This window comes from Eutrigla gurnardus, assembly GCF_963514095.1.
Source record: "Eutrigla gurnardus genome assembly, chromosome: 15".
NCBI lineage: Eukaryota > Metazoa > Chordata > Actinopteri > Perciformes > Triglidae > Eutrigla > Eutrigla gurnardus.
The window spans coordinates 12,798,822-12,824,996 of NC_139938.1; the positions used below are offsets into that span (position 1 = coordinate 12,798,822).

The 26,175-nt window shown below is 42.2% G+C and overlaps 3 protein-coding genes across 3 annotated transcripts; 1 reads left to right on the top strand and 2 right to left on the bottom strand.

Annotated features, from left to right (window-relative positions):
* Positions 1 to 2,740: 2,740 nt before the first annotated feature.
* sdf2 (stromal cell-derived factor 2) lies at positions 2,741 to 6,171 on the bottom strand. The gene is made up of 3 exons (XM_084028548.1): positions 5,947 to 6,171; positions 4,866 to 5,062; positions 2,741 to 3,935 (listed from the first exon to the last, which is right to left on the bottom strand). Exons 1-3 carry the CDS (start codon positions 6,128 to 6,130, stop codon positions 3,636 to 3,638), a joined length of 681 nt encoding a protein of 226 aa, XP_083884674.1. The 5' UTR covers positions 6,131 to 6,171; the 3' UTR covers positions 2,741 to 3,635.
* A 264-nt stretch (positions 6,172 to 6,435) lies between these two features.
* On the top strand, positions 6,436 to 21,389 carry supt6h (SPT6 homolog, histone chaperone and transcription elongation factor). Its single transcript, XM_084028922.1, has 37 exons — positions 6,436 to 6,597; positions 7,873 to 7,983; positions 8,068 to 8,232; positions 8,693 to 8,766; positions 8,892 to 9,072; positions 9,222 to 9,303; positions 9,422 to 9,677; positions 9,864 to 9,965; positions 10,136 to 10,249; positions 10,412 to 10,501; positions 10,684 to 10,826; positions 11,004 to 11,149; positions 11,288 to 11,398; positions 11,519 to 11,799; positions 11,896 to 12,050; positions 12,464 to 12,659; positions 13,201 to 13,340; positions 13,529 to 13,646; positions 13,743 to 13,819; positions 13,933 to 14,068; positions 14,199 to 14,336; positions 14,832 to 14,999; positions 15,104 to 15,231; positions 15,376 to 15,583; positions 15,828 to 15,975; positions 16,113 to 16,255; positions 16,349 to 16,489; positions 16,670 to 16,865; positions 17,061 to 17,206; positions 17,284 to 17,376; positions 17,488 to 17,601; positions 17,697 to 17,821; positions 18,164 to 18,276; positions 18,370 to 18,447; positions 18,533 to 18,711; positions 19,483 to 19,775; positions 20,132 to 21,389. The coding sequence occupies exons 2-37, from the start codon at positions 7,884 to 7,886 to the stop codon at positions 20,322 to 20,324; spliced, it is 5,271 nt and encodes a 1,756-aa protein (XP_083885048.1). The 5' UTR covers positions 6,436 to 6,597; positions 7,873 to 7,883; the 3' UTR covers positions 20,325 to 21,389.
* A 138-nt stretch (positions 21,390 to 21,527) lies between these two features.
* rab34b (RAB34, member RAS oncogene family b) lies at positions 21,528 to 26,127 on the bottom strand. Its single transcript, XM_084028923.1, has 11 exons — positions 25,993 to 26,127; positions 25,553 to 25,691; positions 25,085 to 25,176; positions 24,563 to 24,628; positions 24,215 to 24,316; positions 24,026 to 24,090; positions 23,891 to 23,942; positions 23,735 to 23,816; positions 23,557 to 23,647; positions 23,325 to 23,432; positions 21,528 to 22,923 (listed from the first exon to the last, which is right to left on the bottom strand). Exons 2-11 carry the CDS (start codon positions 25,598 to 25,600, stop codon positions 22,862 to 22,864), a joined length of 768 nt encoding a protein of 255 aa, XP_083885049.1. The 5' UTR covers positions 25,601 to 25,691; positions 25,993 to 26,127; the 3' UTR covers positions 21,528 to 22,861.
* Positions 26,128 to 26,175: the final 48 nt, after the last annotated feature.

Sequence of the window (26,175 nt, forward strand, 5' to 3'; positions counted from 1 at the left end):
GCGCACTGTGGTGAAAACGTTTGGAAAAGACTTTGGAGTTTACAATCATGCTCCTTTTCTTTTATACTGGAGCCACACCATACACACACACCACACACACACCTCAGATTCAATTTGAGGATGTTTTTTTTTTTTATGTGTGTAGAGCTGGGTGATAAAGAAACGTCATCTATTGTTGTATTAGTATCGTAACTGTATGTTCATACACATTTTCTGAAATTCTGTTGTCCAAACAAGACTTTGAACCAATCGTCATTCGAAACTTCTGCCTGAGATTAGATTTGTATCACACACTCGGATCAGTGGAATATGATTTATTACAGTGGACATCATTTCTAGTATTTCATATGTGATTATTTTGCAACATTAATAGATATCGTAACCCCTATTCTCATGAATACTGTGACAATTTTTCCCGACCAAATTGCCCGGCCCCATGTTGATGCCATCTTTGTTCATGTTCATTACTACTGATTGCAACATGATGTGCCATAATAGCAACATATGTGGATGAAATTGCACTGTGCCCTCCTTGGACATGATTGGACCAGAGATTGGTTTGTTCTCGTTACAACCTTGGAGCGATTAATTTGTTCTTTTGTCCGATGGAAAAACAAAACGAGATACGTCAGTCAAACTAATGTGCAGCCATATGAGTTTATACACTGTCTGTGTTAGATGAAATATAAAGGGGAGAGGGCTTTCTCTTAAATTAAAAAAAAAAAATAGCTTTGTCATCAGCAAAAATGTATTATACTGTAAAACAGTATGCATGTGGTTGTTTAAATTTTCAAGTCTTTGAAGACAGCAAAAATCCATTTAATCTTTCTTTGTGTTGGCACAGCCTTGGTTTAAATGTAGGTATGTATGTTCTACTGTCACATATTTGACTTTCCAGTTTATAATGTAATAGCCATTTTTTCTAATTTCTACCAGCTATTAATCAAATCAGAGTGCAGGAGAGGGCATTTTCATAAATATGCAAATACAAGGTCACATCATTATCGTCATCTGTTTCACATCATCCAGGATGGAGGCTCAAGGCCTCACCGTGGACGCTTATAACGACATTGAATATATATATTGTGTGTTTTAGTCACATTAGGTTCCTATTGGATGTTCTCACTGCTGTACAATGTATGCTTCACTTATCCTCGTGAGTCAGTTTATGTCTTTGATATTCTCAGCACATTGGCATTTGACCAATGGACCATGTCTCCACCTTTGTCTAGCGTCATGGTCCTTTTGAAACCAGCATAGACCACGTCATCGTTACAATTCTCTAATAATCGTGCCATTTGGACATCCTTGCATGGCTCTGTAAGGGAATCTTGTTTCAAAGACCTTTTATCAACATTTTTGAAGTTTACATTATGATACTGTACATCTGTAACAGGACGGAATCAGTTCATGATTTTTATGTTTTTTTTGAAAGTTGCTTTTGAGATTTGTTTTTACCAAAACATGTTTTTACCTTGTGGATTGTATAGAGATAAAAACTAAACACGGATATGTAATACAATCTCGGCATGCTGCTTAGAAAAGGAGAAAGAAAAACAGCAATAGTCGCCAACTGAATGGATATTTAAAAATGCAAATAACAAGTTTTATCTGTTTAATCTAAAAAATATATATATACATATATGTTTATGCAATAAAACCTTGTTTTGATAGAAATATAAAGCATCTGTGTTTACTTGTCAAAGATGTGCTCAGTATAAAGTAGGTTATTTGCTCTACTTGTCACTTGCTATCATACTCGCCGTGTCATTTAAAGTACCAACCCTAAAAATAGCATAACACAATGTTGTTTTCACTGAGCGCCCTTTACTGCAGTTCCCCCCACGCAGGTAACAGAGCATGTACACAAAGGAGCTGTGAGTCAGAAAATCAGCCTCTTCAAGTGCAGGAAGCTAACTGCTCTGACATCACCTTCACACAATCCACGCAGGTCATGTAGCACGGCGTCCTCTGAGTGGACCAACCCGGGCTGGTGTGACAGACGTGCACAGAAAAGGTCACGGAGATCCTCGTCTTAAGACTCTGTTCAGCTGCATGCAATATGTGATGTGTAGAGGTGAATCTGGACGCTTGTCAACACGTGTCGGAGAGGGGCGTCCTGTGGAGCGGCGCCGGCATGAGCCGTCGTTCTACATCATGATAATTAGGGAGCAAAGGTCAAACCCAAGTGAGAATAGTCGCTTAGCGGATGCACTCAAACCCCATTAACCACCAGATAATGAACCTAAACATGCCATTAAGTGGACAAACAAGGCATTATACTCAGTGCAATGGCCCGGGCAGACATTAACAGCTTGCATTACTTGCAAAACATTTAGGCTACAAAAATAAAATTAAGGGGTTAGATTCTAAAGAAAGTAATGTTTCCATCATTAACATGAATTCCCAGAATGCCTGTCTTTCAGAGGAACATTTCAACAATTTGGCCAAAAGAACTACGACCGGTAAGTGCAACGTTTACTCATGCTGTACCATGTCTGACAGGATCATCAACTGTGTCAATTGTCTACAATTTGGCCAATTTGGTGTGTATAAGAAATGAAAATATGTACAAGTATCTTTATTTCAACTTAATTCACTATCTCTCAACGGCCCACATTTGCAAATATGAAGACAGATGCTGTTAATTAATGTTTCATATTCTGTTAAGAGGTAATTCCACCACAGCAACCAAATGAACAAGAAGAAAATCCAATAAAGTCACGCTGACACAGGTATGCATAAAAATCTAATTTAATGAGGTATTCACTGCATGTGTGTTGCTCATAGGAACCTCCTCAACAGCTGATCTAACACATGCATGCATAGACTGCCTCTTCCAGCAACTGGAAACTGATCAGATGATGACAATAAACAGCACCAGGTTCAATGATGGACATATAAACATATAAAATACCTCCACTGACAAAACGGCTTATTCTCTCATGTTAGCTAATGTTGGATCATTTATATGAAATACTGAATTTGAATTAAAGGGAAAAGGGTCATTCACAAATGTAATACTGTTTTATCTGTTGTTCAAGTAGAATATGGCTTACAAATATCATAAAAACACAAGAAAATGGTTCCAGATGTTTAAAAGGCCCCACAACATAAACACCCAGCCAACTACGTTTTAAAAAGGATAAAGGCACAAGTGTACAATTCTTTTTTTAATCCAAGAAAACACAAGACTCACTTGATGACATAATACTGATCTGTAAAACCTGTGCTGTCTTGTGTTGTAACTGCTGATGGCATTTTTTTTACCAATAAATTAATAAAAAATGTGAAAAGTGTAATAAAGTTGAGTCTTGGTACAGTAAAACTGTATTTCCAATGCCTTTATGTCGTCTTGTACATGTTAAGGCAAACTATAACGCTAGTCAAATGCCGTTAGCACTCTGAGTGTAGCTGCTGGATTTTTGAGGATTCAAGTAGTGTTTTAGAAATCTCAATACATGTGAGAGGCCGGTATGGATTGTAAGTCATCGTAGCCTGATCCATAACAGACTTTGGCACAGTCTCCTCAAAAGATGACAGAGAAAAAGGTGATGGGTTAGGAGAATGAGACACGAGCTAGGAGGAACACGACGGTAGACAGAGAGGAAGTGACAGAAGCAAGGACTGAAGTTTCAGAACTCTGTGTGTTGGTGACTGTAGTCTCGGCCGCCCGCTGGGTTCTCGCTGGGCTTCATAAAGACGCCCTCCATGGCCTTCCACAGGCTGTGCTGGCTGGGGCCCGCCATGGCGTGAACTTCCCTCTGACCGTGGATTGGCCGGCCGTACTGCTCCCCCGTCACCGACAGCAGCGCATCGGTGGCCTTGTGGCGGAAGCGGATAGCCTCCTCGCGCTTCCAGATCGATCCCCCACACTGAACCGTCCACTCGTCCAGGTGGTCCCCTTCCCCTTCGTCGCCAAATGCACTCACCTCCTGTGGTCAGGTGAGAATGAGTTCAGGAGAAAGTAACAGAGAGGAGGAGGTTGTTTTTAATCTTGAACCTTGCTTCTGTCCTTTACATTTTCCCTGCTGTTAAACTGGAGCAATCAGCTCAGCTTTTTTAGCAATTTTTGTACAATAGGAACAACTTTCCTAGATATCCCAACATATTCCATTAAGACATCTGAAACTCTGTCTGGCATATTGTTGCTTTCCCCTGAAGTACAGTGACATTCACTGAAGCACTTTTCCTAATAACGCTACAAAGTGCTTCACAGCAAGAAAAAAAACAAAAAAAAATAAAATAAAATAAAACCCATTAAAACATAGAAAATGATTTGTGATGGAATAAAAGTCAGCTTTAATATTTCAAGAAGAGATTTTATAGCTGATGTAATAGGATGCACAGGCTCATTGTGGACATTGCCCATAATCATCCAATACACCCAGGGATGATGGAGAAATAACCACTTTGGCATAATCAGTACACCCAAATGTCTTGACAGTTGACAGATATCTATAATTGCATGGTGCACATCTTCCAACCCAGTTACACTTCGTCTAGACAGCGTTTTCACACTCCATATTGGAAAGGTTTCTGTTGACCCGAGGCTGTTTCTCCAGAGAGCTTGGTGCATTTCCTGAAGTGTTAAAGATGCTGTCCACTCAGGTCGCACTTACAATGTTGGTGTGGCTTTCATTTAATGTGAGCATCAACCTCTTGGTATTTTACACCTCTGACTGCATATTCTTAAAGTTAAAAGATTTGTCAGCTGCTTTACTTACTTACTTACAGAGTATTAATGAGTTATAATAACATCCTACTGATCAACTTTTTTTAAATTAGGCTTGAAATGTCATTCCCTAATCTCTGTGAGTTATATAGACTATGAGACCCCCCCATGTACCTCTCACCCCACCCACCTGGTTGGAGGACAGAGGGGATGCGAAGTAGTGGCTGTGCAGGTTACGGCCTGTGTTGACATGGGTGAGGCGGATAGCCTGCCCACATTTGATCGGAGAGCCACGATGGCATGAGGTATCAATTGTACCGCGGACACTCCAGTAGCTGTTACTGTCTTCCACTGAAGTCACCCCCGTTACAGACTGCTGCCCGCTACCTGTCTCACACACACACAAGCACATCGAGCAGAAGACTGTTACAGATGAAACTAAAAAAAAAAAGAGTTGCACACATCAGACTTTTTCAGTCCCAAGACCGATAGCAGGGCTTTGAGAGTACCAAATAAGATGCCACTGTTTAATTAATAAGCTGTATACATCACTGTGTGACTGGGATCATTGTTTTTGCAATACAATATGCAACAAATACATGGATGGCTCTAAAGGTACTGTAATGTTATTTAGTAAAAATAATGGTTGTGATAAAATAATGGCCGATACCCGATCCAGCTATTTCAGACAGACTCTTGAACAAAACCTGGGGAAAGTGGACAGCTAAACTAGGTTGTCCTTAGAGTTTGGCAACAAAAAAGTAGGGTTTTTTAAGTTAATTTGTTCATGTTGTGAAGCTCTGTAAAATCTCTTACTGACTTTGATTTTGTGTTTGCTGTATCAAGTTGGCAAACATTCGATATTTGCAGAAATTAGATTTGATGCAATTAGAATTTCCTTCGCGAATGTGAGGTAAACACATTTAGTAAATCTGGTGGTTGAAAGAAAAATAATGTGCTTTTTTTAAGGAAAATGCAAATATCTCTTGTAGCCTACAATATCCTATTTGTTTGTATAACGTCCATCACATCAGTAAACATCTGTAAACATCACCGATCCGGTGTTACATGTCTGTTAGACTGTGACGTTGCATATAATATGATGTCAAATTGACACCGTTAACCTTTTGTACTTGGAAATCAGTCAATTTCGATGTTCTTTCAACAATACGATTTTTAATTTCAGGCGTAGGCAACGGTTAACAAAAGTTAACGTTGTAAGTTTGCCGTTTATTCATTCTTAATGATCTTGTACTGAGAGAGAGACTCACCGGAGCCGTAGCGTACGTCGTGCGAGTGTAGTCTCACATTGTGCTTTACGTTTAACAGTTTGAGGACAGATCCGCACGTCACAAAACCCAGTTCGGTACCGACTGACAGTCCAAATACACAGGACACCAATAATAAGAGGCTTGGTAGAGAGTGTGTAAGAACAGCAGCGTCTAAATTACCCATCACTACTAAATCCGCCGAAGCCTCTAAAAGAGTTGTCGTATTTTTCGCTACGTCATTAAAGAGGTGCCGTATGCCAAGGTGACGCTCGTGTAGCAGCGCCCCTAGCGACTCGGAAAGGTCAGTGCATATACCTTACTCGTTTGTGGGTTTTTGGTTTATTTTGTGTCGATTTGGCGTCACTGTGATGTATTTTTGTATTTGTGATAATATCCTTACTACATATTACCACTGGTTATATTGTGCAGTCGTATATCGTTGTTTCGTTTTGTGTCAAATCAAGGTACGCCAGCAGGGGGCGTCACTTTGCGGCTGAAAGGGATGGAAGTTGCCTCACTGGGTGCCGGAATTGCCATCACGCCGCCCGTTGTCGGCCATTTTTACAAGTACAAGCTCCTCGAAACACAAAACACAACACAATCCCGTTATTATTGTAAATATTCAAGGAGTATACCGCCGCAGTGATACGCGTAAGTGCATTTTCGCTGTGGTCATTTGCGACCGTAACACTGCACTGCTTCTTGAACAGCCGTTAACTAGCTAACGCAAATGTAGTTGGCTGTTGTTTTCGTCCCAGCTAATGCTAGGCTAACATAGTGATATCTTAAACGCTAGACTGCGAAGTTGGCTCGGAGGCCTTTGTCTACTTCAACAAAAGGGAAATAGGTCCGATTGTTGTTTTATTGTCAGCTAATGTATTGTAACTTACAACATAGACGAGTAACTTGAAAACTACGTTAAATGACAGCTAACGTAACGTGGTAAACGGCTGCTCGCTAGCCAACATGCAGCGCTAGCATAGGTAATAGCCGAACGTCTGTCCTTGGTTGCTAGTTCACAGGACTTATACCTAACGTTTGTGACCGTAATAACCTATGTAACATTAGCGTTAACATACTGTTAGTTAACCTGAACGACCATTAGGTGACTTTAAGATATCATATAGATAACGTTAGCCACGGTTGAAAGCAAGTCGCAGATATGTTTTGTTAGTTATCCGTCGGTGTTGTGAGTGCGCAATGCGACATCTTAAGATGTCTAACGTTAGTATTTTGTAAGCACGCGGGCGAAATCTAGTTTTGTGGTGTGAAAACAATCGCCAAATGCGAATATAACCCTACATTATTTATTAATTACTATTACATCAGTTTAACATGATTTGTCAACAACACTACATCTCAAAGATTTTGTGAATGTGTCCAAACGAATTAGCGTTACCTCCATGTAATTCCGGCCTTTTCCCATTCGTTTACCTCTAAAATATTATCATGGAATAGTTGTTGAATAAAATGAATCGTATATCTTTATATTCAAGGACATATTAAATACTCGGTGTATTTATAAAACTGACGTGAATGGTTTAATAATCTTCAGTCTTGTAAAAAACAAATTGCAATACAAAATTGTTCAATATCAACATTGTATTTAAAATCCTGGAGGAGATCTTAAAGTCTACTAAATTACCTAATGTTAGACTGAACTTTGGTCAAACACGTAAACAAATTCTGATAAGAATGCTTCCATTGGTGATATGGTGCAGCCTTAAAAGACGTGTCCTGCATTTCAATATATTTCCATATTTAGGAAGAGCTGGAACAAATTGATGAAGAATATACACCATATTGATAGAGCATATTGTATCAGTTGTTATGTGTTTAACTTTTATATTTGAGTCTGGCCCGGAAGAACAACGTAAAGCTTGGACGATGTTGAAAATGTTCACAGCCTCTTGCACTTCTTCTCAGGAACAGCAGTCATGTCAGACTTTATTGAGAGTGAGGCTGAGGAGTCAGAAGAGGAGTTCCAAGAGAAAGACCTAAAGCCTAAAAAGACCCAGAGGTTTATGGAGGAAGATGGTAAGATGAGTTGTTCAGTTCTAGGAATGTGTTTCAGAGGTGAGGTTGCATGACGTTTGAACCACGCATCTCATTTCTCAACAGACGAAGAGGAAGAAGAGAACACAGAAGACCAAGATGAACGAGGAAATTTACGTGGACTCATTGATGATGGAGATGAGGAGGAAGGGGAGGAAGACCGTCCAAGAAGTGCAAGTGGAGCGGGGAGTGACTCTGAAGAAGAAGTGAGGCATCGGCGCAAAAAGCGCAGTAAGTGCATCAGATGTTTTTAAAGGGTTACAGCCATCATACAGCGTGTCGTTCCTATTATCCCCTACGTGACTTTTTTCTAACTTTATCCTTGTGCTTTCGGCGCCATATGTTGTGAAGCCACCATCCATGCATCCACATATTGGTTGCATTAACCTCACAATCTTTCTTTTTATTTTTGCTTTCTCATCATCAAAGAATGTGAATGCGTTTCTGTCAGCCTCATTTACCTGCGTTGAACCCAGTAAATGGATCATTGCTGCAGCAGCTATGCAGACTGCAAATATGGATTCTCTGTCATAGTTTTTGGTGCCGAATGTTAATTTTATTTATATTTCTAAAAATTATGTACTATCTAAATATGCCTTTATCTCACACTTGTATCCCACATAAGGACAAACACACTGTCTTTACAGTGGCAGAAGTAATATCCTTTGACTGAAACCTTTCGTCTTTGCAGATTATGACGACTATCTGGATGATGACGATCTGGACCTAATTGAAGAGAACTTAGGTGTAAAAGTGAAAAGACGAGTAAGAATAATTTCTCACTACTTTCCCTGTAGTAACTGGACAATTTTACCTTTAGCCTCTCACAATTTTGTACACTTTTAGTTTTAAGCTACCACTGCTAATTCTGTACCCTTCTTGTCATGCAGAAGAAAAAATACGACCGTGTAAAAACCCTCGATGATGATGAAGAGGATGATGACGAGAAGGACTTGATCGCAGATGAGATATTTCATGGTGATGCAGAGGGGGAGCTGGAGGAAGGCGAGGCTGTTGATGAACCTCTCCACCATGCAGATGACGACGAAGAAGGAGAGGACGAAGAGTCAGGTAGGACAGGAGTAACGGATATGTAGATCTGTCTTGGGTTATCTAAAAAGTTGAGGAATTATGGAGAAAAAATGTAATCAAAACTTCCCACATATGATTTGTAAATTATGTGGTATACAATTGATTTGTTCTGTGCTTTTGTCCCAAAGATATAGATGATTTCATTGTGGATGATGATGGCCAACCCATCACCAAAAAGAGGGGCAAGAAGTTCTCAGGATACACAGATGCGTAAGTGTGGCAAATTTATCCTTCAAAAGATTAATCATATTCATATATCTTGTTTTGTATGTATATATATACTCCGCACGCATATAATCACTGCTCCTTCTCCTCCATCCTCCCACAGAGCCCTTCAGGAGGCCCAGGAGATTTTTGGTGGAGACTTCGACTTTGCTGACTTTGATGCAGACGCATACGACCAGGGTGAGGAGGAGGAAGAGGACCAGGACGAAGAGGGTTGGGACCGACCCAAGAAGCAGACTAAGAGGAGGCAAGGGAGGAAGAGCATCTTTGAGATCTATGAGCCCAGTGAGCTGGAAAGCAGTCACATGACTGATCAAGACAATGAGATCCGCTCTACTGACATGCCCGAGAGGTTCCAGGTGTGTGTGTTAGTCATTGTTTTTGATGCCAACCATGTTAATGCACTGTTTTTATATTCGTACACAGACCATATATGTGATTCTTTCTCAGATTAATGAATAGTTAAGCCATAGCATCTTATTTATTCTTTGTCTAATGTTGTCTTTTTGAGTGCTTGTTTTCCTGATTCTATTCTCCATCTATAGTTACGATCCATCCCAGTTAAACCTGCTGAGGATGATGAGCTGGAAGAGGAAGCAGAGTGGATCTTCAGACATGGCTTCTCCACACTTACGATCTCCATGCAGGTATAACCTTTGTCATACACACTCAGCAAAAATGCACGTGCACAAAGAATGCAAAGCTTTCTTGAATTTTCAGACATCTTTTTAGATTCCCTCTTTCGTGTGACAATTCATTGGATTTTCCTTTATCTAGATCAAATAGATGATGCTTTTTTTGTTTGTTCCCGAAACAGGAGAGCACAGATTATCTAGACAGGGGGACAACCACAAACTTCAGCAGGAAAGGCCCCAGCACAATTGCAAAGATCAAAGAGGCGCTCAACTTCATGAGGAATCAGCAATTTGAGGTACAGTGAGCTCACCATACCCATGTGAAGATTTTGCTGCATCTGTTTTTGTTGAAGTTAATTTTCTCTAAAAAAAAAAAACAATAACATATCTTTAAAGAATGGATGCTTAATGTCATATTGTCAAAAAAAAAAACAATTTTATTGTGTTTTTTCCCCCAGGTCCCATTCATAGCGTTCTACAGGAAAGAATATGTGGAGCCAGAGCTAAACATCAATGACCTGTGGAAGGTGTGGCAGTGGGATGAAAAGGTATAGTCGGTATTGCTTTTTTGCTGAAAGATTGAATGGAAAATCCATTTTGGGGGGTCGGTATGAAAATCACTTGTAAGATTAATGAAAACATTGTTTTAAGCTATTATCAGTCATTTGATTCCATCAACTTGGTACGTATGCCCTTCTGTTCTTTATACTTCAACATTTTCATCCACCAGTGGACTCAACTGAAAACCCGGAAGCAGAACCTCACTCGTCTGTTTCGGAAGATGCAGTCCTACCAGTTTGAGCAGATCTCGGCCGACCCTGACAAACCTTTGGCAGATGGCATCCGTCCCTTGGACACCGCTGACATGGAGAGGTACATCTCCAGGATTGAGGCTGAAATAGATGATCTGTTATTATATGTACTGTATTTGGTCGTGACTGCTCTGAGCAAGGAATAATTGCAGGAAATTAAAGTGATAAAATGCACATGATCGAACATAAACAGCTCCCTTTTCTAGCCCATTGAAACCTTTCTTATCATTTTCTATAGGCTGAAAGATGTGCAGACTCTTGAAGAGCTAGGTGACGTGTACAACCACTTTTTGCTCTACTATGGCCGAGATATCCCCAAGATGCAGAATACCGCCAAAAGTAGTAAGAAGAGGCTGAAGAAGATCAAAGAAGTGACAGAGGATGGTACGGTCGATGCGTCTGAATTAACTATTTCATTAGATGATGCTGGATGGATACTGCAGAATTGTTCACTTCTAATTAAAAAATATTATTTTCAGTTAGATATTTCTACATAACTGATTTGATGTGTTGTCTCTTTAGGTGAAGAAGAGGAATTGGAAATAGAAGAAGAAGAAGAAGAACAGAAAGGACCTGACCTCAAGCTGGCGTCTCGTAGAGACATGTACAGCATTTGTCAGAGCGTAGGACTTGGTTAGTCTACCTTTACATTACACACACACACACACCTATATGTGTATATATATAATCCCAACACACACACAGTCACGGGATGGTGCTTTAACTTCTATTTCTGTTTCTTCCTTGCTGCAGATGGCTTGGCTAAAAAGTTTGGGTTAACTCCTGAGCAGTTTGGAGAAAATCTGAGAGACAGTTACCAGCGTCACGAGACGGAACAGTTTCCGGCTGAACCTGTGGAGCTGGCCAAAGATTATGTCTGTAGTCAGTTCAGCACTCCTGAGGCAGTGCTGGAAGGAACCAGGTACATGGTGGCTATGCAGATTGCTCGGGAACCCCTGGTCAGACATGTTCTCCGACAGACCTTTCAAGAGAGGGCCAAGATTAATATCAAGCCTACAAAGAAGGGCAAAAAGGTATGGGACACATTTAATATATTTAGACAAAGACACATATGATCCTAATGAGAGGTGTCCTCTAAACCTGCATTGCCATTTGCTTACTTCCTGTAGGAGGTGGACGAAGCTCATTTTGCCTACTCCTTCAAGTATCTTAAAAACAAGGCTGTGAAAGAGCTGAATGGGGATCAGTTCCTGAAGATGTGCCTAGCAGAGGAGGAGGGGCTGCTTTCTATTGACATCTGTATAGACCTTATCGGGGTCAAAGGGTAAGCACAGTCACAATATAACAGCAACAAACTAAAATAGAGGAAGGATCTGTTCAATGATGAATGCAGCTGGCTCCTTACATTAAGTCAGTTTTAATCAACCAGAGGCTGGAAATCATTAATGTATAAACATCCCGAGGTCACATAGTTCTTGTCAGTTCTGTTCATGTACATAACGTACTGTTACCAAGCACACGATCTGATGTGTTGTGCCACTTGGATGTTGCAGAAAAGGAGGGTTGCTAAGTAGGATAGGCCCCCCGAGTTTAATTTATTTTTTAAGCCACGGCTTATGATTTTATCCGCATCCTTGTCAGGAGAGCGTGGGGCTTTTGAATTATGACTGTGATGACATTAAGCCTCTCTCTGTCTGCTTTGTCTTCACTCTGTGTCTTCCCTCCGCTTGTCCTCAGGTATGCTGGGGACCAGACGTACTTTGATGAGATCAAACAGTTCTACTACAGGGATGAGTTCAGTCACCAAGTGCAGGAGTGGAACAGGCAGCGAACTCTAGCCATAGAGCGAGCTCTCACTCAGTTCCTCTACCCTCAGATGGCCAAGGAGCTCAAGAGCAAACTGATCACTGAGGCCAAAGAGAGCATTGTCAGGGTAATTTCTTACAATATCTGGCTCCATTTCTTCTTATTATTATTTTTACATAATTGTATATGTGTCATGCACAGATAGCTAACACAGCAAACTTCTAAAGACAAAGCACATTTTTGGGGGGCAGCGTTCTATAAAGTCAATGCAGAAGCAGATTTGCACCGGGTGTCATGCCTTGCTAACAAACCATGGCTTTTTTTTACAAATTGTCGTCATTATCTAGTTATTTCAGTATCCTTTTTATCCATTTATTGCAATTAAATAACAACAAAAGCACCTGCATGATGTTATGAACTCAGACAGGATGGCGTTTGATTACCCGCCGTATCTTTGACTTCCACAAAGCCTTGGGTATTTCAGGCATGATTGATGAAACACTGTCGATATCAACATTGAAAATAAATCCTAATGATCCTGGGCTCAAACCCATGCAAGTAACGTGAGGCGAAAACACCTTAATACATGCATCATGTCTGTAAAATTAAAAAGCAGTGTTGTAACCTAAGAACTCATGAATACAATGTTGTTCCCCATTTCTCTGTAGTCCTGCTGTCGTCGGTTGTATAACTGGCTGAAGGTGGCTCCTTACAGACCAGATCAACAAGTCGAGGAAGACGATGATCTGATGGATGAAAGTCAGGGCAAAGGCATTCGGGTTCTAGGTGTAGCCTATGCACCGAGCAGGTATGTGCCCCATGGTATTTTACATTTCAGTATCTACAATTTTTGGTATAAACCATAGAGTGCTCACTTTTAAATGTAGGAGAAAATGTGCGTGTTTTCATTGCACCCATATGAGACCAACTTTGTTTGCTGCATAACGGACACACTTATGTGACGACTAATATAGTTTCTTACTTTCAATCTAACAGAGATACTCCAGTCTTTTGTGCTCTGATCAACGGGGAAGGGGAGGTGGTTGACTTCTTGCGTCTGCCCTACTTCATGAAGAGGAGGAATGCCTTTCGGGAGGATGAGAGAGAGAAGAAGGTACAAGCCGAGAACACGGATATGTCCAGTCAACAGATGTTTTTCTTCCGTAATGAATCTTTGGGATGATCACTAATTTCTTGGGGTCATCTTCAGGCCTTCGACATTGAAAGTCTCAAGAAATTTCTGTCTGGAAAGAAACCTCACGTGGTAGCGGTCGCTGGAGAAAGCCGGTAAATCATTTAATTATTACTGTATGTGCTGCGAAGATCCATCTGAAGATTGTGAACAACATAAGTTATAAAGGAAATGAGGTTGAAATGTAAATTGCATGCCATGTATGCAGAGACGCTCAAATGATCATGGAGGACATCAAGAGGACTGTCAGCGAGCTTGAGCAAGAGTCCTCTCTGCCTGCTGTTGGCGTGGAACTGGTTGACAATGAGTTGGCCACACTGTACATGAACAGCAAGAAGTCTGAGGTAAATGCCTCACTGTGCTATCTTCATCATGAACAGGCACATAAACATCAGTGACCATGGCACGTTTAGTAACTGTTGGGTCCAAGATGTGACCTTTGAGACTCATTTTCTCTGCTTTCTCTCTGTGCAGGTTGATTTTAGGGATTACCCTCCCTTGCTGCGACAGGCTGTGTCGATAGCCAGGAAGATCCAGGATCCACTGATGGAGTATGCTCAGGTTTGCAGTAGTGATGATGATATTCTCTGCCTCAAACTACACCCGCTACAGGTGAGACATTGAAAGAATTGTAGCTTTGTGTTGCTTTTATCTCCATTTTTATGTGTATTGCTGTATATTGTTGCAGGCATTGTTTATTTAAGAAGTACTACGGACAGATTCATAGACGATTGATTGAATTATTTTAGAAAAATTCAATATTCTTAATATAATAGTCACCTATTTGAACTTTTGTTTTTTCAGGGTTGTTGATTTTATACTTTTTTGATGTTTATTTGCTTTTTGGATGTTTGGTAACAGGTGATAACACCTCCTGCTTTGTGATGCATCACACAGACCCAAGTGTAGAACAACCGCTTATGAATCTTTGCAGCCTGGTCAGATACATTGCATGTCAACCAATCATTTGACCAATATTAAGATGATAACGTCAGTAACGGCTATTAGAGCTCGATGGCGTGGACTTAAAACAAAGTGTGATTCCACAGCTACAATCATGTGAATCTGTTGACTTTTTTTTTTTCTGCTCACCTCATCCCTTCTCAGGAACATGTGGTGAAGGAAGATTTGCTCAGCGCTCTTTACTGTGAATTCATCAACCGCGTCAATGAGGTTGGAGTGGATGTGAACAGGTCCATTGCTCATCCTCACACTCAGAGCTTGGTCCAGTTTGTCTGTGGTCTGGGACCAAGAAAGGGCTCCCATCTGCTCAAGGTATGTTTTTTAGTGGCACTGTCTGTCATTTTTTGTCATATATATAAAAGTAAAGCGCCTTTTCTGCTGACCTGATAATCATCACGATCCTCGTCTTTGTGCAGATTCTCAAGCAGAACAACACACGTCTGGAAAACAGAACCCAGCTGGTCACAATGTGTCACATGGGACCCAAGGTTTTTATCAACTGTGCCGGTTTCATCAAGATCGACACCGCATCACTTGGGGACAGGTTGGTACCTTGTATAGGGCTCTGTTACATGCTCGGAGCATTGAGATGTCCAATACTGCTAATTCTACCATTGTCAGACAGGCCTATGATCTACTTCAGCCTGAATCCACATTGTTTTTTGTTCTTTTCAATCCATCCACACAGTACCGACTCCTACATCGAGGTTCTGGACGGATCTCGTGTCCACCCTGAGACGTACGAGTGGGCTCGCAAGATGGCTGTAGACGCTCTTGAGTATGATGAGTCGGCAGAAGATGCCAACCCAGCTGGAGCTCTGGAGGAGATCTTGGAAAATCCAGAAAGACTCAAAGATCTGGACCTGGATGCCTTTGCTGAAGAGCTTGAGAGACAGGTCAGTGTGTGTTGTGATTCTGATATTTTTAAATCAGATATTGCTGTGTAATATATAATAATGATATAACATCATTATTGGCCAGTTTTGACAGCCCTAGTGCAGAATACCAATTATACTCAGACCAGACAAAGAGACATGTCGGACGCCACAGTGTGTTTCAGGAATCTGTCAAGCCAAAACATTCAATTATGTTTCACATCAAATCAACAATCTTGTCTTCTTCTTTGCTTTGTCCATGTAGGGTTACGGCAACAAGGGGATAACTCTGTATGATATCCGTGCCGAGCTGAGCTGCAGGTATAAAGATCTAAGAGTTGTCTACAGAGTCCCCAACACTGAGGAGGTCTTCAACCTGCTCACCAAGGAGACTCCAGAGACCTTTTATATTGGTAATATACACCACACTGAAGTACACATATTTATCCCTTGAATACATTTTTCACCAAAGATAAATAGTAAACCAGTCACAGTGGATATGCAGCAATCTTGGCTGGTTAGTTGATGCATTTTCCTCGTTTTCCTTCAGGTAAGCTGATCACCAGTATAGTAACTGGTATTGCTCACCGGCGACCTCAGGGAGAGAGCTACGACCAGGCCATCCGTAATGATTCTACAGGGCTGTGGCAGTGTCCTTTCTGTCAGCAGGACAACTTCCCTGAACTCAGCGAGGTATCACACACCGGAGTTTTCTTCTTTTGGTCATTCTGGTTGAGCATCGCTCAGTCTTAACATCATCTTTTTTGTTTTGTTTCCCTGCTTTAGGTGTGGAATCACTTTGACAGCGGTTCGTGTCCAGGTCAGGCCATTGGGGTGCGGTCCAGATTAGATAATGGTGTCCAGGGATTCATTCCCACTAAGTTTCTCAGTGACAAAGTGGTCAAACACCCTGAGGAGAGGGTCAAGGTGAGGCTTTGTTTGTTGCTGTCATTATTTATTTTGTTTTGTGGATGAGTTTGCAGTTGAAACCAATAAGACTTCTCAATCCTGACAGATCTTTGTTTAATTGTGGTATATATGTACTTTCTGTCTTGCTTCCTTCTATTGTGGCACCTGTGTAACATTAGATCATTCCTCCTCCTTCAGGTGGGCATGACGGTTCACTGCCGCATCATGAAAATCGACATTGAGAAATTCAGCGTCGACCTCACATGCCGCACCTCAGATTTGATGGACAAAGCCAATGAGTGGAAGCTTCCCAAGGACAGCTACTATGACTTTGACACGGAGTCCGAAGACCAAAAACAGGAGGAGGAGCTCAAAAAGAAACAACAGCGAACACGTGAGTATAATAGCAGGATTAAGAAGAAGCGGAGAAAATAACATTGATGAAAGTTGTTTGAATCGAAATGATGAACAATACACTGCCTTACTTTTAAGAATTGTTTCCTGATAACACTGTTTATCCAACAACATTTACTTCCACATCGCAGTCCTTATACTCTGTCTGTTCTTGGCTTTCCCTCCATCTCTTCAGCATATATAAAGCGTGTGATCGCTCACCCCAACTTCCACAATATCAGTTTCAACCAGGCTGAAAAAATGATGGAGAGCCTGGACCAGGGAGACTTGATCATAAGACCCAGCAGCAAGGGAGAGAACCACCTCACGGTCACCTGGAAAGTAAGAAACCCATAGAGGCGTACAAGACATGGCAGTAACACAACATATTCTGCTCTAACTCTGTGTGGTGTCTTTAGGTGGCTGACGGCATCTACCAGCATGTGGATGTAAGGGAAGAAGGCAAAGAGAACGCGTTCAGCTTGGGACACACTCTCTGGATCAATAGCGAAGTAAGCTGTCCTCTCTTTGTTTAGCATCGTCTCGTGCTTCATACTTGCAGTATTATGAATCATCAGTGTTGTTGCTGCATGTTCTTAAAGAGTCCCTTGCATTCTCTGCAGGAGTTTGAAGATTTGGATGAAATCACTGCTCGGTACATTCAGCCAATGGCCTCATTTGCTCGGGATCTACTGGGGCATAAATACTTCCAGGATGGCCTCTGGGGGAGCAAGGAAGTAAATACACATTTACTTTGACGTCGTTCTTTATGCGGGAAACATAAGTCGACAACTTTTGACACGAGCTGCACCTCTTGTTCCCTCTCTAACAGAAAATGGAGGAGTTATTGGTCAAGACAAAGAGGGAGAAGCCTACTTTCATTCCTTACTTTCTTTCAGCATGTAAAGAGATGCCAGGGAAATTCATACTGGGCTACCAGCCTCGCGGAAAACCACGGTGAGCAGAAATGTGTTTGTCTCGTTGTCTTCGCTGTGATGATGCAATGGATAGAAAATGCTGAATGAACACGTTGGACTAACTTCAGTGGAAGCTGATTTTAAAACGTATTTGGAAGTGACAGTGGGGATTACAACTAACAAGCAATTACAGCCCAGCTTTTTTTTTCTCCCGTTTTGTTGCATAATGTTTTTCCCCCATTTATTTGGGAAGGTGTTCCAAGTTAATGTTTTAACAATCCAAAGTGGGCCTTAAATTACAAAAGGTTTCGAGCCACAGCATCTAACATATGGTGACCCACTCAGTCATACATGTCGTGGCCATCTCCTCTGTTTTCTCCAGGGTTGAGTATGTGACCATCACCCCAGATGGCTTCCGTTACCGCTCACAGATATTTCCTACAGTGAATGGATTATTCCGCTGGTTTAAGGACCATTACCAAGAGCCTGTGCCAGGTATGGAACCGCTATACCTTATGTTTACTGCGTATATTATGCCAGTTGAAGGATATTGTGGGTTATTATGGATCATTTTCTCCTCTGTCAAAGGCATCACTCCCAGCAACAGCAGTCGAACAAGGACACCCGCGTCCCTGAACGCCACCCCAGCCAACATCAACATCGCAGGTTAGTCCCGCTCTATTCCACACACGCAAAACTCTACATTTAGTAGTACATGTCACTGTTTCCTAATGTATTCCTTCCTCCCTAGACTTGACACGAGCTGTCAACGCCCTCCCACGTAACATGACCTCTCAGATGTTCAGTGCCATCGCCGCAGTCACAGGCCAGGGCCAGAACCCCAACACCACCCCCGCACAGTGGGGCTCCAGCCAGTACGGCTACGGTGGCAGCACGGGAGGAGGAGGAGGGAGCTCCTCTGCTTATCATGTGAGTTCAGATTTGAGTTGTTGTTTTGGTGGACTTACCTAACAGACTTACCTTTTATAAAACAAAATACAGATTCATCCGATCTTGTGATTATGGTAAATAGGAGGCTTTGTGGAAAAATACATTTCTTTCACCCTAGAAGACAATCTTTTAAACATTATATTTGCGTGTCAAAACAGAACCAAACTCCAAGAATTAATTTAAGCGATGTTTCTCTCAGCAATTCATGATGGTTATTAGATTCAGTATATCATTCTGTCTTACAATGCTGAATGGCAATTCTTTGGTTGATTAGTCTTTTTTTAATTTGCTGGTTTGTTTATAGTCTGTTGTGTCTTTTATGTGACATTTGTTATCCTAATTACATACTACATGAGCTGAATATTATCCGTTTTCTAGAAATTATGATCAAATTATGAGCAAAATTCCAACATTAGGTAAGACAAGAGTTAAAGCTGCTCAGTCACTCTTCTTGATGATAGTTAGTTCGTCTTTTTGCTGGTAAATGTATGTGTTCTTAACAACAATATTGTTTTTTATGTAAAGTTAAATTCTAACCGTACCATTACATTATAGAATTTGGTTATGCTTGTGCTCATTCATAGTCAGTTCTATGTAAAACCATTTATCTTACTAACCTGATGCAATTCAATTGAAAAATGAATTTCAGTTCAACCATTTCATGAGTCCTTAATATAAGAGTAGAATACATATCGACTTTTCTCCAGTAAATCGTGGCACATCAATGAACAGAACGCCCTCCTCTTGCAGGTATTTGCCACGCCTCAACAGCCCATGGCGACGCCCATGATGACGCCCAGCTACTCTTACACCACACCGAGCCAGCAGGCCCTGGGCACGCCGCAATACTCCGGCACCACCCCGCAGTCCTCGCACTCTCACACACACGCTCCCCCACACGGAAGCCATGTGTCACACCACAGCCATCACGGCCATCACAGCAGTCACCACGGCCAGTCGTCCAGCACGCCGTCGTCCTCTACCTCATCCAGGGGACGGACGCCGCAGCAGCAACAGCAGCCGCCGCAGCAGACGCCACCAAAGTAAGTACCGGGGGAATGTGTGGACGACCGGATATACACCAACAATGTGTTTACTGGAATAACATCCTCGTTTGTATAATCAAATAGTTAGTCAATAGTTAGATAGTCAAAGTGATTATTTTTGTACTCGAGTACACTGATCTTAGCAAGAAGAGCAAGTCCCCTTGCTTTATATTTGGATGCAATTCAAATCAACCGATTTGTTGAATGAAATCAATGATGCGTTTTCCTGCCAGTAGATGGTGCTCAACCCACAATCTGCATCAGTTTAAGGCAAAAGCAGCACACACCGTTCAAGCTGTCACTGTCTCTGACTCAAACACCTCCCCCCCGTCCGTCCTCCCTCCTCTTTGCAGGGCCAGCGGCAGCAACGCCTCTGCAGTGGACTGGGGCAAGATGGCGGAGCAGTGGCTGAAGGAGAAAGAAGCGGAAGGGCGGAAGAAAGCCCAGAGGATGACGCCTCGGCCATCGCCCAGCCCCATGATCGAGAGCACACCCATGTCTATAGCTGGAGACGCCACGCCCCTGCTGGACGAAATGGATCGATAGGACATGGAGGGGGGGGGTCGCTACATCCACCCCCCACCCAACTCCATCCTTTGTACTGCTTCTTCATCTGGATGACCCCTCACCTTTTGTCTCCCGCACATCCCATCAGCCCTTTCATTCAGTTGGAGTCCATCCAGCTGACTGTCCATTCATACCCCCCCCCCCCCCCCCCCCTCCCCCACTGATAGTAGTTTATCAGTCTGATGTCATGGTTCATCTTATCTCCTTCCTCTTGTCTTCGTGTTTCCCCATCTCATCCCAGATGTTTGACCTCCAGCCAACTCCTCTGACCGCACAGTATTGTGTGCAGTCAGAATAACGCTGTATGTGTCGTGCAGAATGTCAGTACAATGGCAACAAAAAAAAAAAAAGAAACTTGAAATATCAGACAGCAGTTTAATATAGGATATGGACCTACACAGACAATGTCAGACAAGCTGTCGTTCCTTATTTTTTGCGACTGGTTTTAGTTTGATCCGTGACTGGTTTCGATGGGGGGGGGGCACTGTTGCCGTTCCTCCTCTACGGTTGGTGGAGTTTTGCAAGCAGTTGCCAAAAGATCGCCTCGCCAAGCCAATCAGGAAATATAATTTTTGTATGCAATGCGTCAGAATGAATAAAGCCTGTTTGTTTTTTTCCAGTTTGAACTTTAAGCCTCCGATCTTCACATCTGTCAAAACGAACACACACACAGAAAGACACGGCTTAGTGTGAGGGTTGAGGCCAGGAACCGAAATCCCCATTAATTCAAGGAGATGTTTTCTCTCCAACCTGAGCTACTGCTAGTTGTCTGTCTCCACCACGCTCTGTATTATGATCAGCTGACTGTATTTTGGCTCCTGTAGATAGCCTCTATTGTATTGTTGACTCTTACTTGACCTTTCAGAGAATACTGTGGGTGCTCACAATGTGCCACGTTAGACGTTAACAGTGGTCCTTTGCAATGACTTGAACTATTCATGCGAGGCGGTGCGGAAGCATCTGGTCCACATTTTTAAACGTTGATTTTAGTAAAGATAAGTGGAAGAATCTCGTCATGTCGGTGTCGGAGGGTCATTTTTGTTTTTAAAGCTAACTGAACTTTGGATCTCTTGTCTTAAATGTTGAGTAAGTATTTCACGTTGGACACTGGGGTGTGATGTTTGCCACCTCGTAGGATGCGATACTCCTGAGTATCCACAGTAAAGTTTCAGATTTCTCTAACACTATTGAATTCTCACTGCGTTTATATCCATATCTCTGTATGATATTCTGAAGTGCACGCGGATGTTTCAGTAGAGTGAATATATTGTTAAAGACACATCAGATCTCGTTTGTGGTCGTCGTGTGGCGGTTTTAAGCCACTCTGCATCCCTCTTGACTTGCATCCAGTTTTTTTTTTTGTTTTGTTTTTTTTAGCTGTGCCTCGATGCCACAGTACAAACAAGCAGCGCTCGTATTCAATGGTGTGCTTCATTTTGCAGTGTGCAAAGCATCATGGTCCCACAATAGGCTTATCGTTTTAAATAATGATGGTTTTTTTTGAGTAAACTTACTTGGTTTTACGTCTCTTGCCAGGTTGAGATATTGCATCTTTCTCAGCAAAGGCTGTGATTGGTTCGCGACGGTAGTTTGTGATAGAGGAGAAAGGATATCTCTGGCACTGCTGATGACATTTTCTACCTGTGATCCCTTTAATAAAGTGTTCATATTAAACCCTGAGTCTCGTTCGTGCTAATTCGGGTACAAACGGGCAGCCAGGACACGTGATTTACATACAAGTGTGTTTCTTCATGGTAGAAATATGACAAGCTGGGAACAGAATGTGAAGAATTTTTCTCCCCTGTGATTTATTTACGGCATCCAGCTCAGAAATCAATTATTTATGAGCAATAATTAAAGTATGTCTGCTTGATAAGTGACGAGGGAACCTATGCAGACTTCTGAAGACTCCTCCTGTCTTGAGTTTGTGAGGAAACCAATTAGTCTCGGACGCAACTTCCTGTTTTGTTTTGGTCCACGCGAACAATCCCTCCATTTTGGAGATCATGAGAACCCTTGTGTCAAGAGGAGAGAGAGATGCACTGTGGGTATGACTGCGGTCATGGGAGCCGGCGTATGCGTCCCATTAGCAGCGCAGACACATGACGGGAGGACGAGTCGGGAAACCAGAAGTATGCATGCCGATGCTTTCTCCAGTGTGTGAGAAGACTGTGTTCATGTAAGCAAGTGCAGTTTAATAAAATCAGCGGAGATGAATCTTCCTTCTTTGATTAGTGGTAACGAGCATCTCACAAAGCTTTATTTCTTCTAACCCCGACCAGCAGCACAAACATTCCTAAGAGGCCTTCTTGTTGTTTACAGCTTGATTTAGAATTCATTATGTACAACTTCCTCTCAGGCCATAACATTGCTTTTTTCTTTTTTTTAACGGGGTCTATTCATGACATCCACCACTGAGCATGCTGAGCCCACACTTCAGTTTAATTCCCCCCCTCCATCGTCTTGTGTTGTGCTGTGTCGTCAGTAAAGTGTATCCGGGGCAGGCCGTCCTCTCATCAGCAGCAGTTGGCTTTCCTCTTGGTGGGCTTGTGATCGGCTTCTGTGCTGTCTGTGAGCCCTGTGTGAAGCAAATGCAAATAAAACGCTGTTTTCCTTTTTTTGGGGCGTTCACATCATTTCAGACGGTAAGACGCTTCTGGATGATGACTGTGAAATATTGCATTTCTTACAGTTGGCAAATCTCATCGCAGAAGAAATTGATTTAAGAAAATCAAATGAACCACACGGTTCCTTCACTGCCATAAACATGCATGAACATGTGAGATGTCATATATATTAGATCAGAGTTCCAAACATGGAGGAGCAAAATGATTCCACTTTATGAAGTAAGGCATTGATTTAGTTTTTATCATAGATGTGTTGATAATAAGAACAAACAATAAAACACCTTATCTAGAAAAATTGTTTCAATTAGAGAATGAATCAAATAATGTCTTTTAAAGCAGGATGCTGACTCACTGATGATGTCACCGGTGTGCCTCGAGCCACTTTTCTCGAGCTCCAACAGAACGTTGGCCTCAAACGTCAGAGACGCCACGCGGAAGAAGAAATCCCTGACGCCGTCTCCTGCAGCAATAATCATAATAATGAAGAAAGATTTCAGTGAGACACGATGAACAGATCATGAAGAGCATGTAGGGGTGATGAGCGACGGGGATTTGTTGGTGTAAATACGTGATTGACTCCCCACCTGACTTTGCGGACACAGCCCAGTACTCTGCTTTGATTTCCTCAGAGAGTCTGATGGCTTCCTCCTCAATCTGAGCCAGCTGATCAGGAGACTGAGGAGAAACACAGAGAGGAGCCGATGGGAAGTCTGTTGATCAACTTATCAATGATCTGACTGATATTTGATTGATTTCACCCACGCTGAGGTCTTTCTTGGTACCAACAAGGAACAGTAGAACGCTGGATGGGTCGTTTTCCTTCATGGCGTCCTCCAGCCACTGCCTACGTAGAAGACACACAGCCTTAAACGACGCCTCGATGGTACACTTATTCCAGCAGAACGAGGTGTTCCTTACCTGGCATGTTCTAAAGAGCTGGCGCTGCTTAAGTCAAACACCACGATGATGGCTGGAGGGACAGACAGCAGAAACCAGAGGAGGTTAATGTGCTTCAGTCAGAGGTGGAGATGTGTGATCCAGACGGTGGCTCACCTTGTGCTCCTCTGTAATATGTTGAAGCGATGCACTTGAAGCGCTCCTGACCTGCCGTGTCCCACCTGAAACAGATGAGATGCAGTTTTTATCGTTTGGATATTTGGTGGAGATGAAGGCAGCAGGGGGAGAGACGGCCTTTAAGGCCTCCGGATGACGTCTATGAACTGAATATTGCAACGTACTCACAGCTGTAAACTGAAGGGAACTCCGAGCACCTCGAAGCGCTCCATCTCAAAATCCACCCCGATGGTTGCTTTGTAGTTCTTATCAAACGCACCCTTACGGAACCTTCGAGGAGAGAGACTTTTAGAGCTGCAACTCACAACCACGACGATATTTCATTATCAATTCATCTCTCGTCACTCGCCATCTTCCGCACAAGACTCAATCATATTGTACTTTATAATGCTTTGATCAAAAATGCATTTTACATTTGCAAGCTCAACTTTATGAATGATGCCCAAACGCTCCGCTACATGCAACTGCAGAGGAACCATCCTCTGATTGGTGTAATTATTCATGATTGCTTCTTACCTGCTGATCAGACACGTTTTACCAACCGCAACATCTCCCACTACGATGACCTTGGCGATATTAAAGCTGCCAACAGAAACCCAGGGAAGTGATTCATGACTGCATCCAACAACAGCATGAAACAGCAATAACAATGAGAAATTATGTCTGTTTTTACACAAAATGTTTTACAAAAATGGTCCAGTCTTGTTTGAGTAATGTTGGCAAAAATAAAACTACATTGCCAAGCACAGAATATACTAAGGCTTTATTTTTAAATACAAAACTATATATTTGTGATCAGTTTGTCATAATTGACGAGCGCCACAGACAGAGTAGGGAAGCATTGAGAGATAGTCTTCTTGACATTTGTATGTGTCGCCGGCCTTCTCCTCTAAATAGAGCGTCAGACGTGATGGAGGAGGTCAGCTGACACGGCAGACATAGCATGACTCGGACAGCGCTGCCTGAACTAACTCATTTCATTCAAACACACGTCACAGTTTGTGGAGTGTTGTCTTATTAACCCTTCTGTGGTCTCACCTCACTGTGCCCGTCTTGTGCACCTGGCAGGCAGCCTTCACCTGTGGGAGGAAGCCATCTTTGGTGTGCAGGGCTGCGTTTGGACTGAAACACTGTCGAGAGGAGGGGAGTCAGGAATTAGGAGGGAGAAGGAAAAGAAGTGGAGAGGGTATCTGAGCAGATACAAGAAGAGGAAAGCAGCTGTCTCGCCTTCCTTGCTCTGGCTTATTAAATACTGAGTTGTTGCGTTCCACAGAAAACGAAAAGAAACTGTGGGGAAAAACCCACATTGTAGAAGAAAACCTTGTATTGGAGCAGGGTTCCATGAGGACAACAACATTTTCCAAATTTCCACTTTCAGAGAAACAAAGAGCTGCATTTAAGAATCTAAATAGCATCATCACCAACATCTGTAATTGCATTAAATTGTGCGTGTGTGTGTGTGTGTGTGTGTGTGTGTGTGTGTGTGTGTGTGTGTTAGTTACTTACATTTGGGAGCTGAGTAATGACCCGGTCCTTCCTCACAGGTGGCAACATCCTGCTGCAGTGAATCAACACACAGACACACACTGGCACACACACACACACACACCTTCAAGCTGCCACTCTCACTGACAGCAAACACACACTTTTCATTCAGTTCAAGAGGACACACAAACACATTCACACTTTCTTTTATGTCGTTTTTTCCCAACACCACTTCCACAATTAGCAGTAAACTAACAGCATCATAATGCCCCTAATGAACATCCTGAAACCATGATTGAGATTGCATCAAAGTCAACTTGTGTGGCAACACTGCAACCCAAACAGTGGTATAACGGTATAACTGTGTTCTCAGATAAAATACGGAGCAAAAGTAACATAAAATCAAATTAAAATAAATCAATAAAAAAAAAAACAAGTTGAAGAAAGTTAAGCAACTTTACCTGAAACTGCTGGACGGTAAAAACAGAGTGAGTTGTGTGAGAAAAATCTGAGCCTGGAGATGTGATGTGATATTTAAAGTCTGTCGAGAAAATACATCCAGAACTAAATGACGCTCACAGCAACGAACCGAGTCTCCAGCAAGACGGGGACGCAATTAATAGGCTCTTCGAGATGAACTGCGC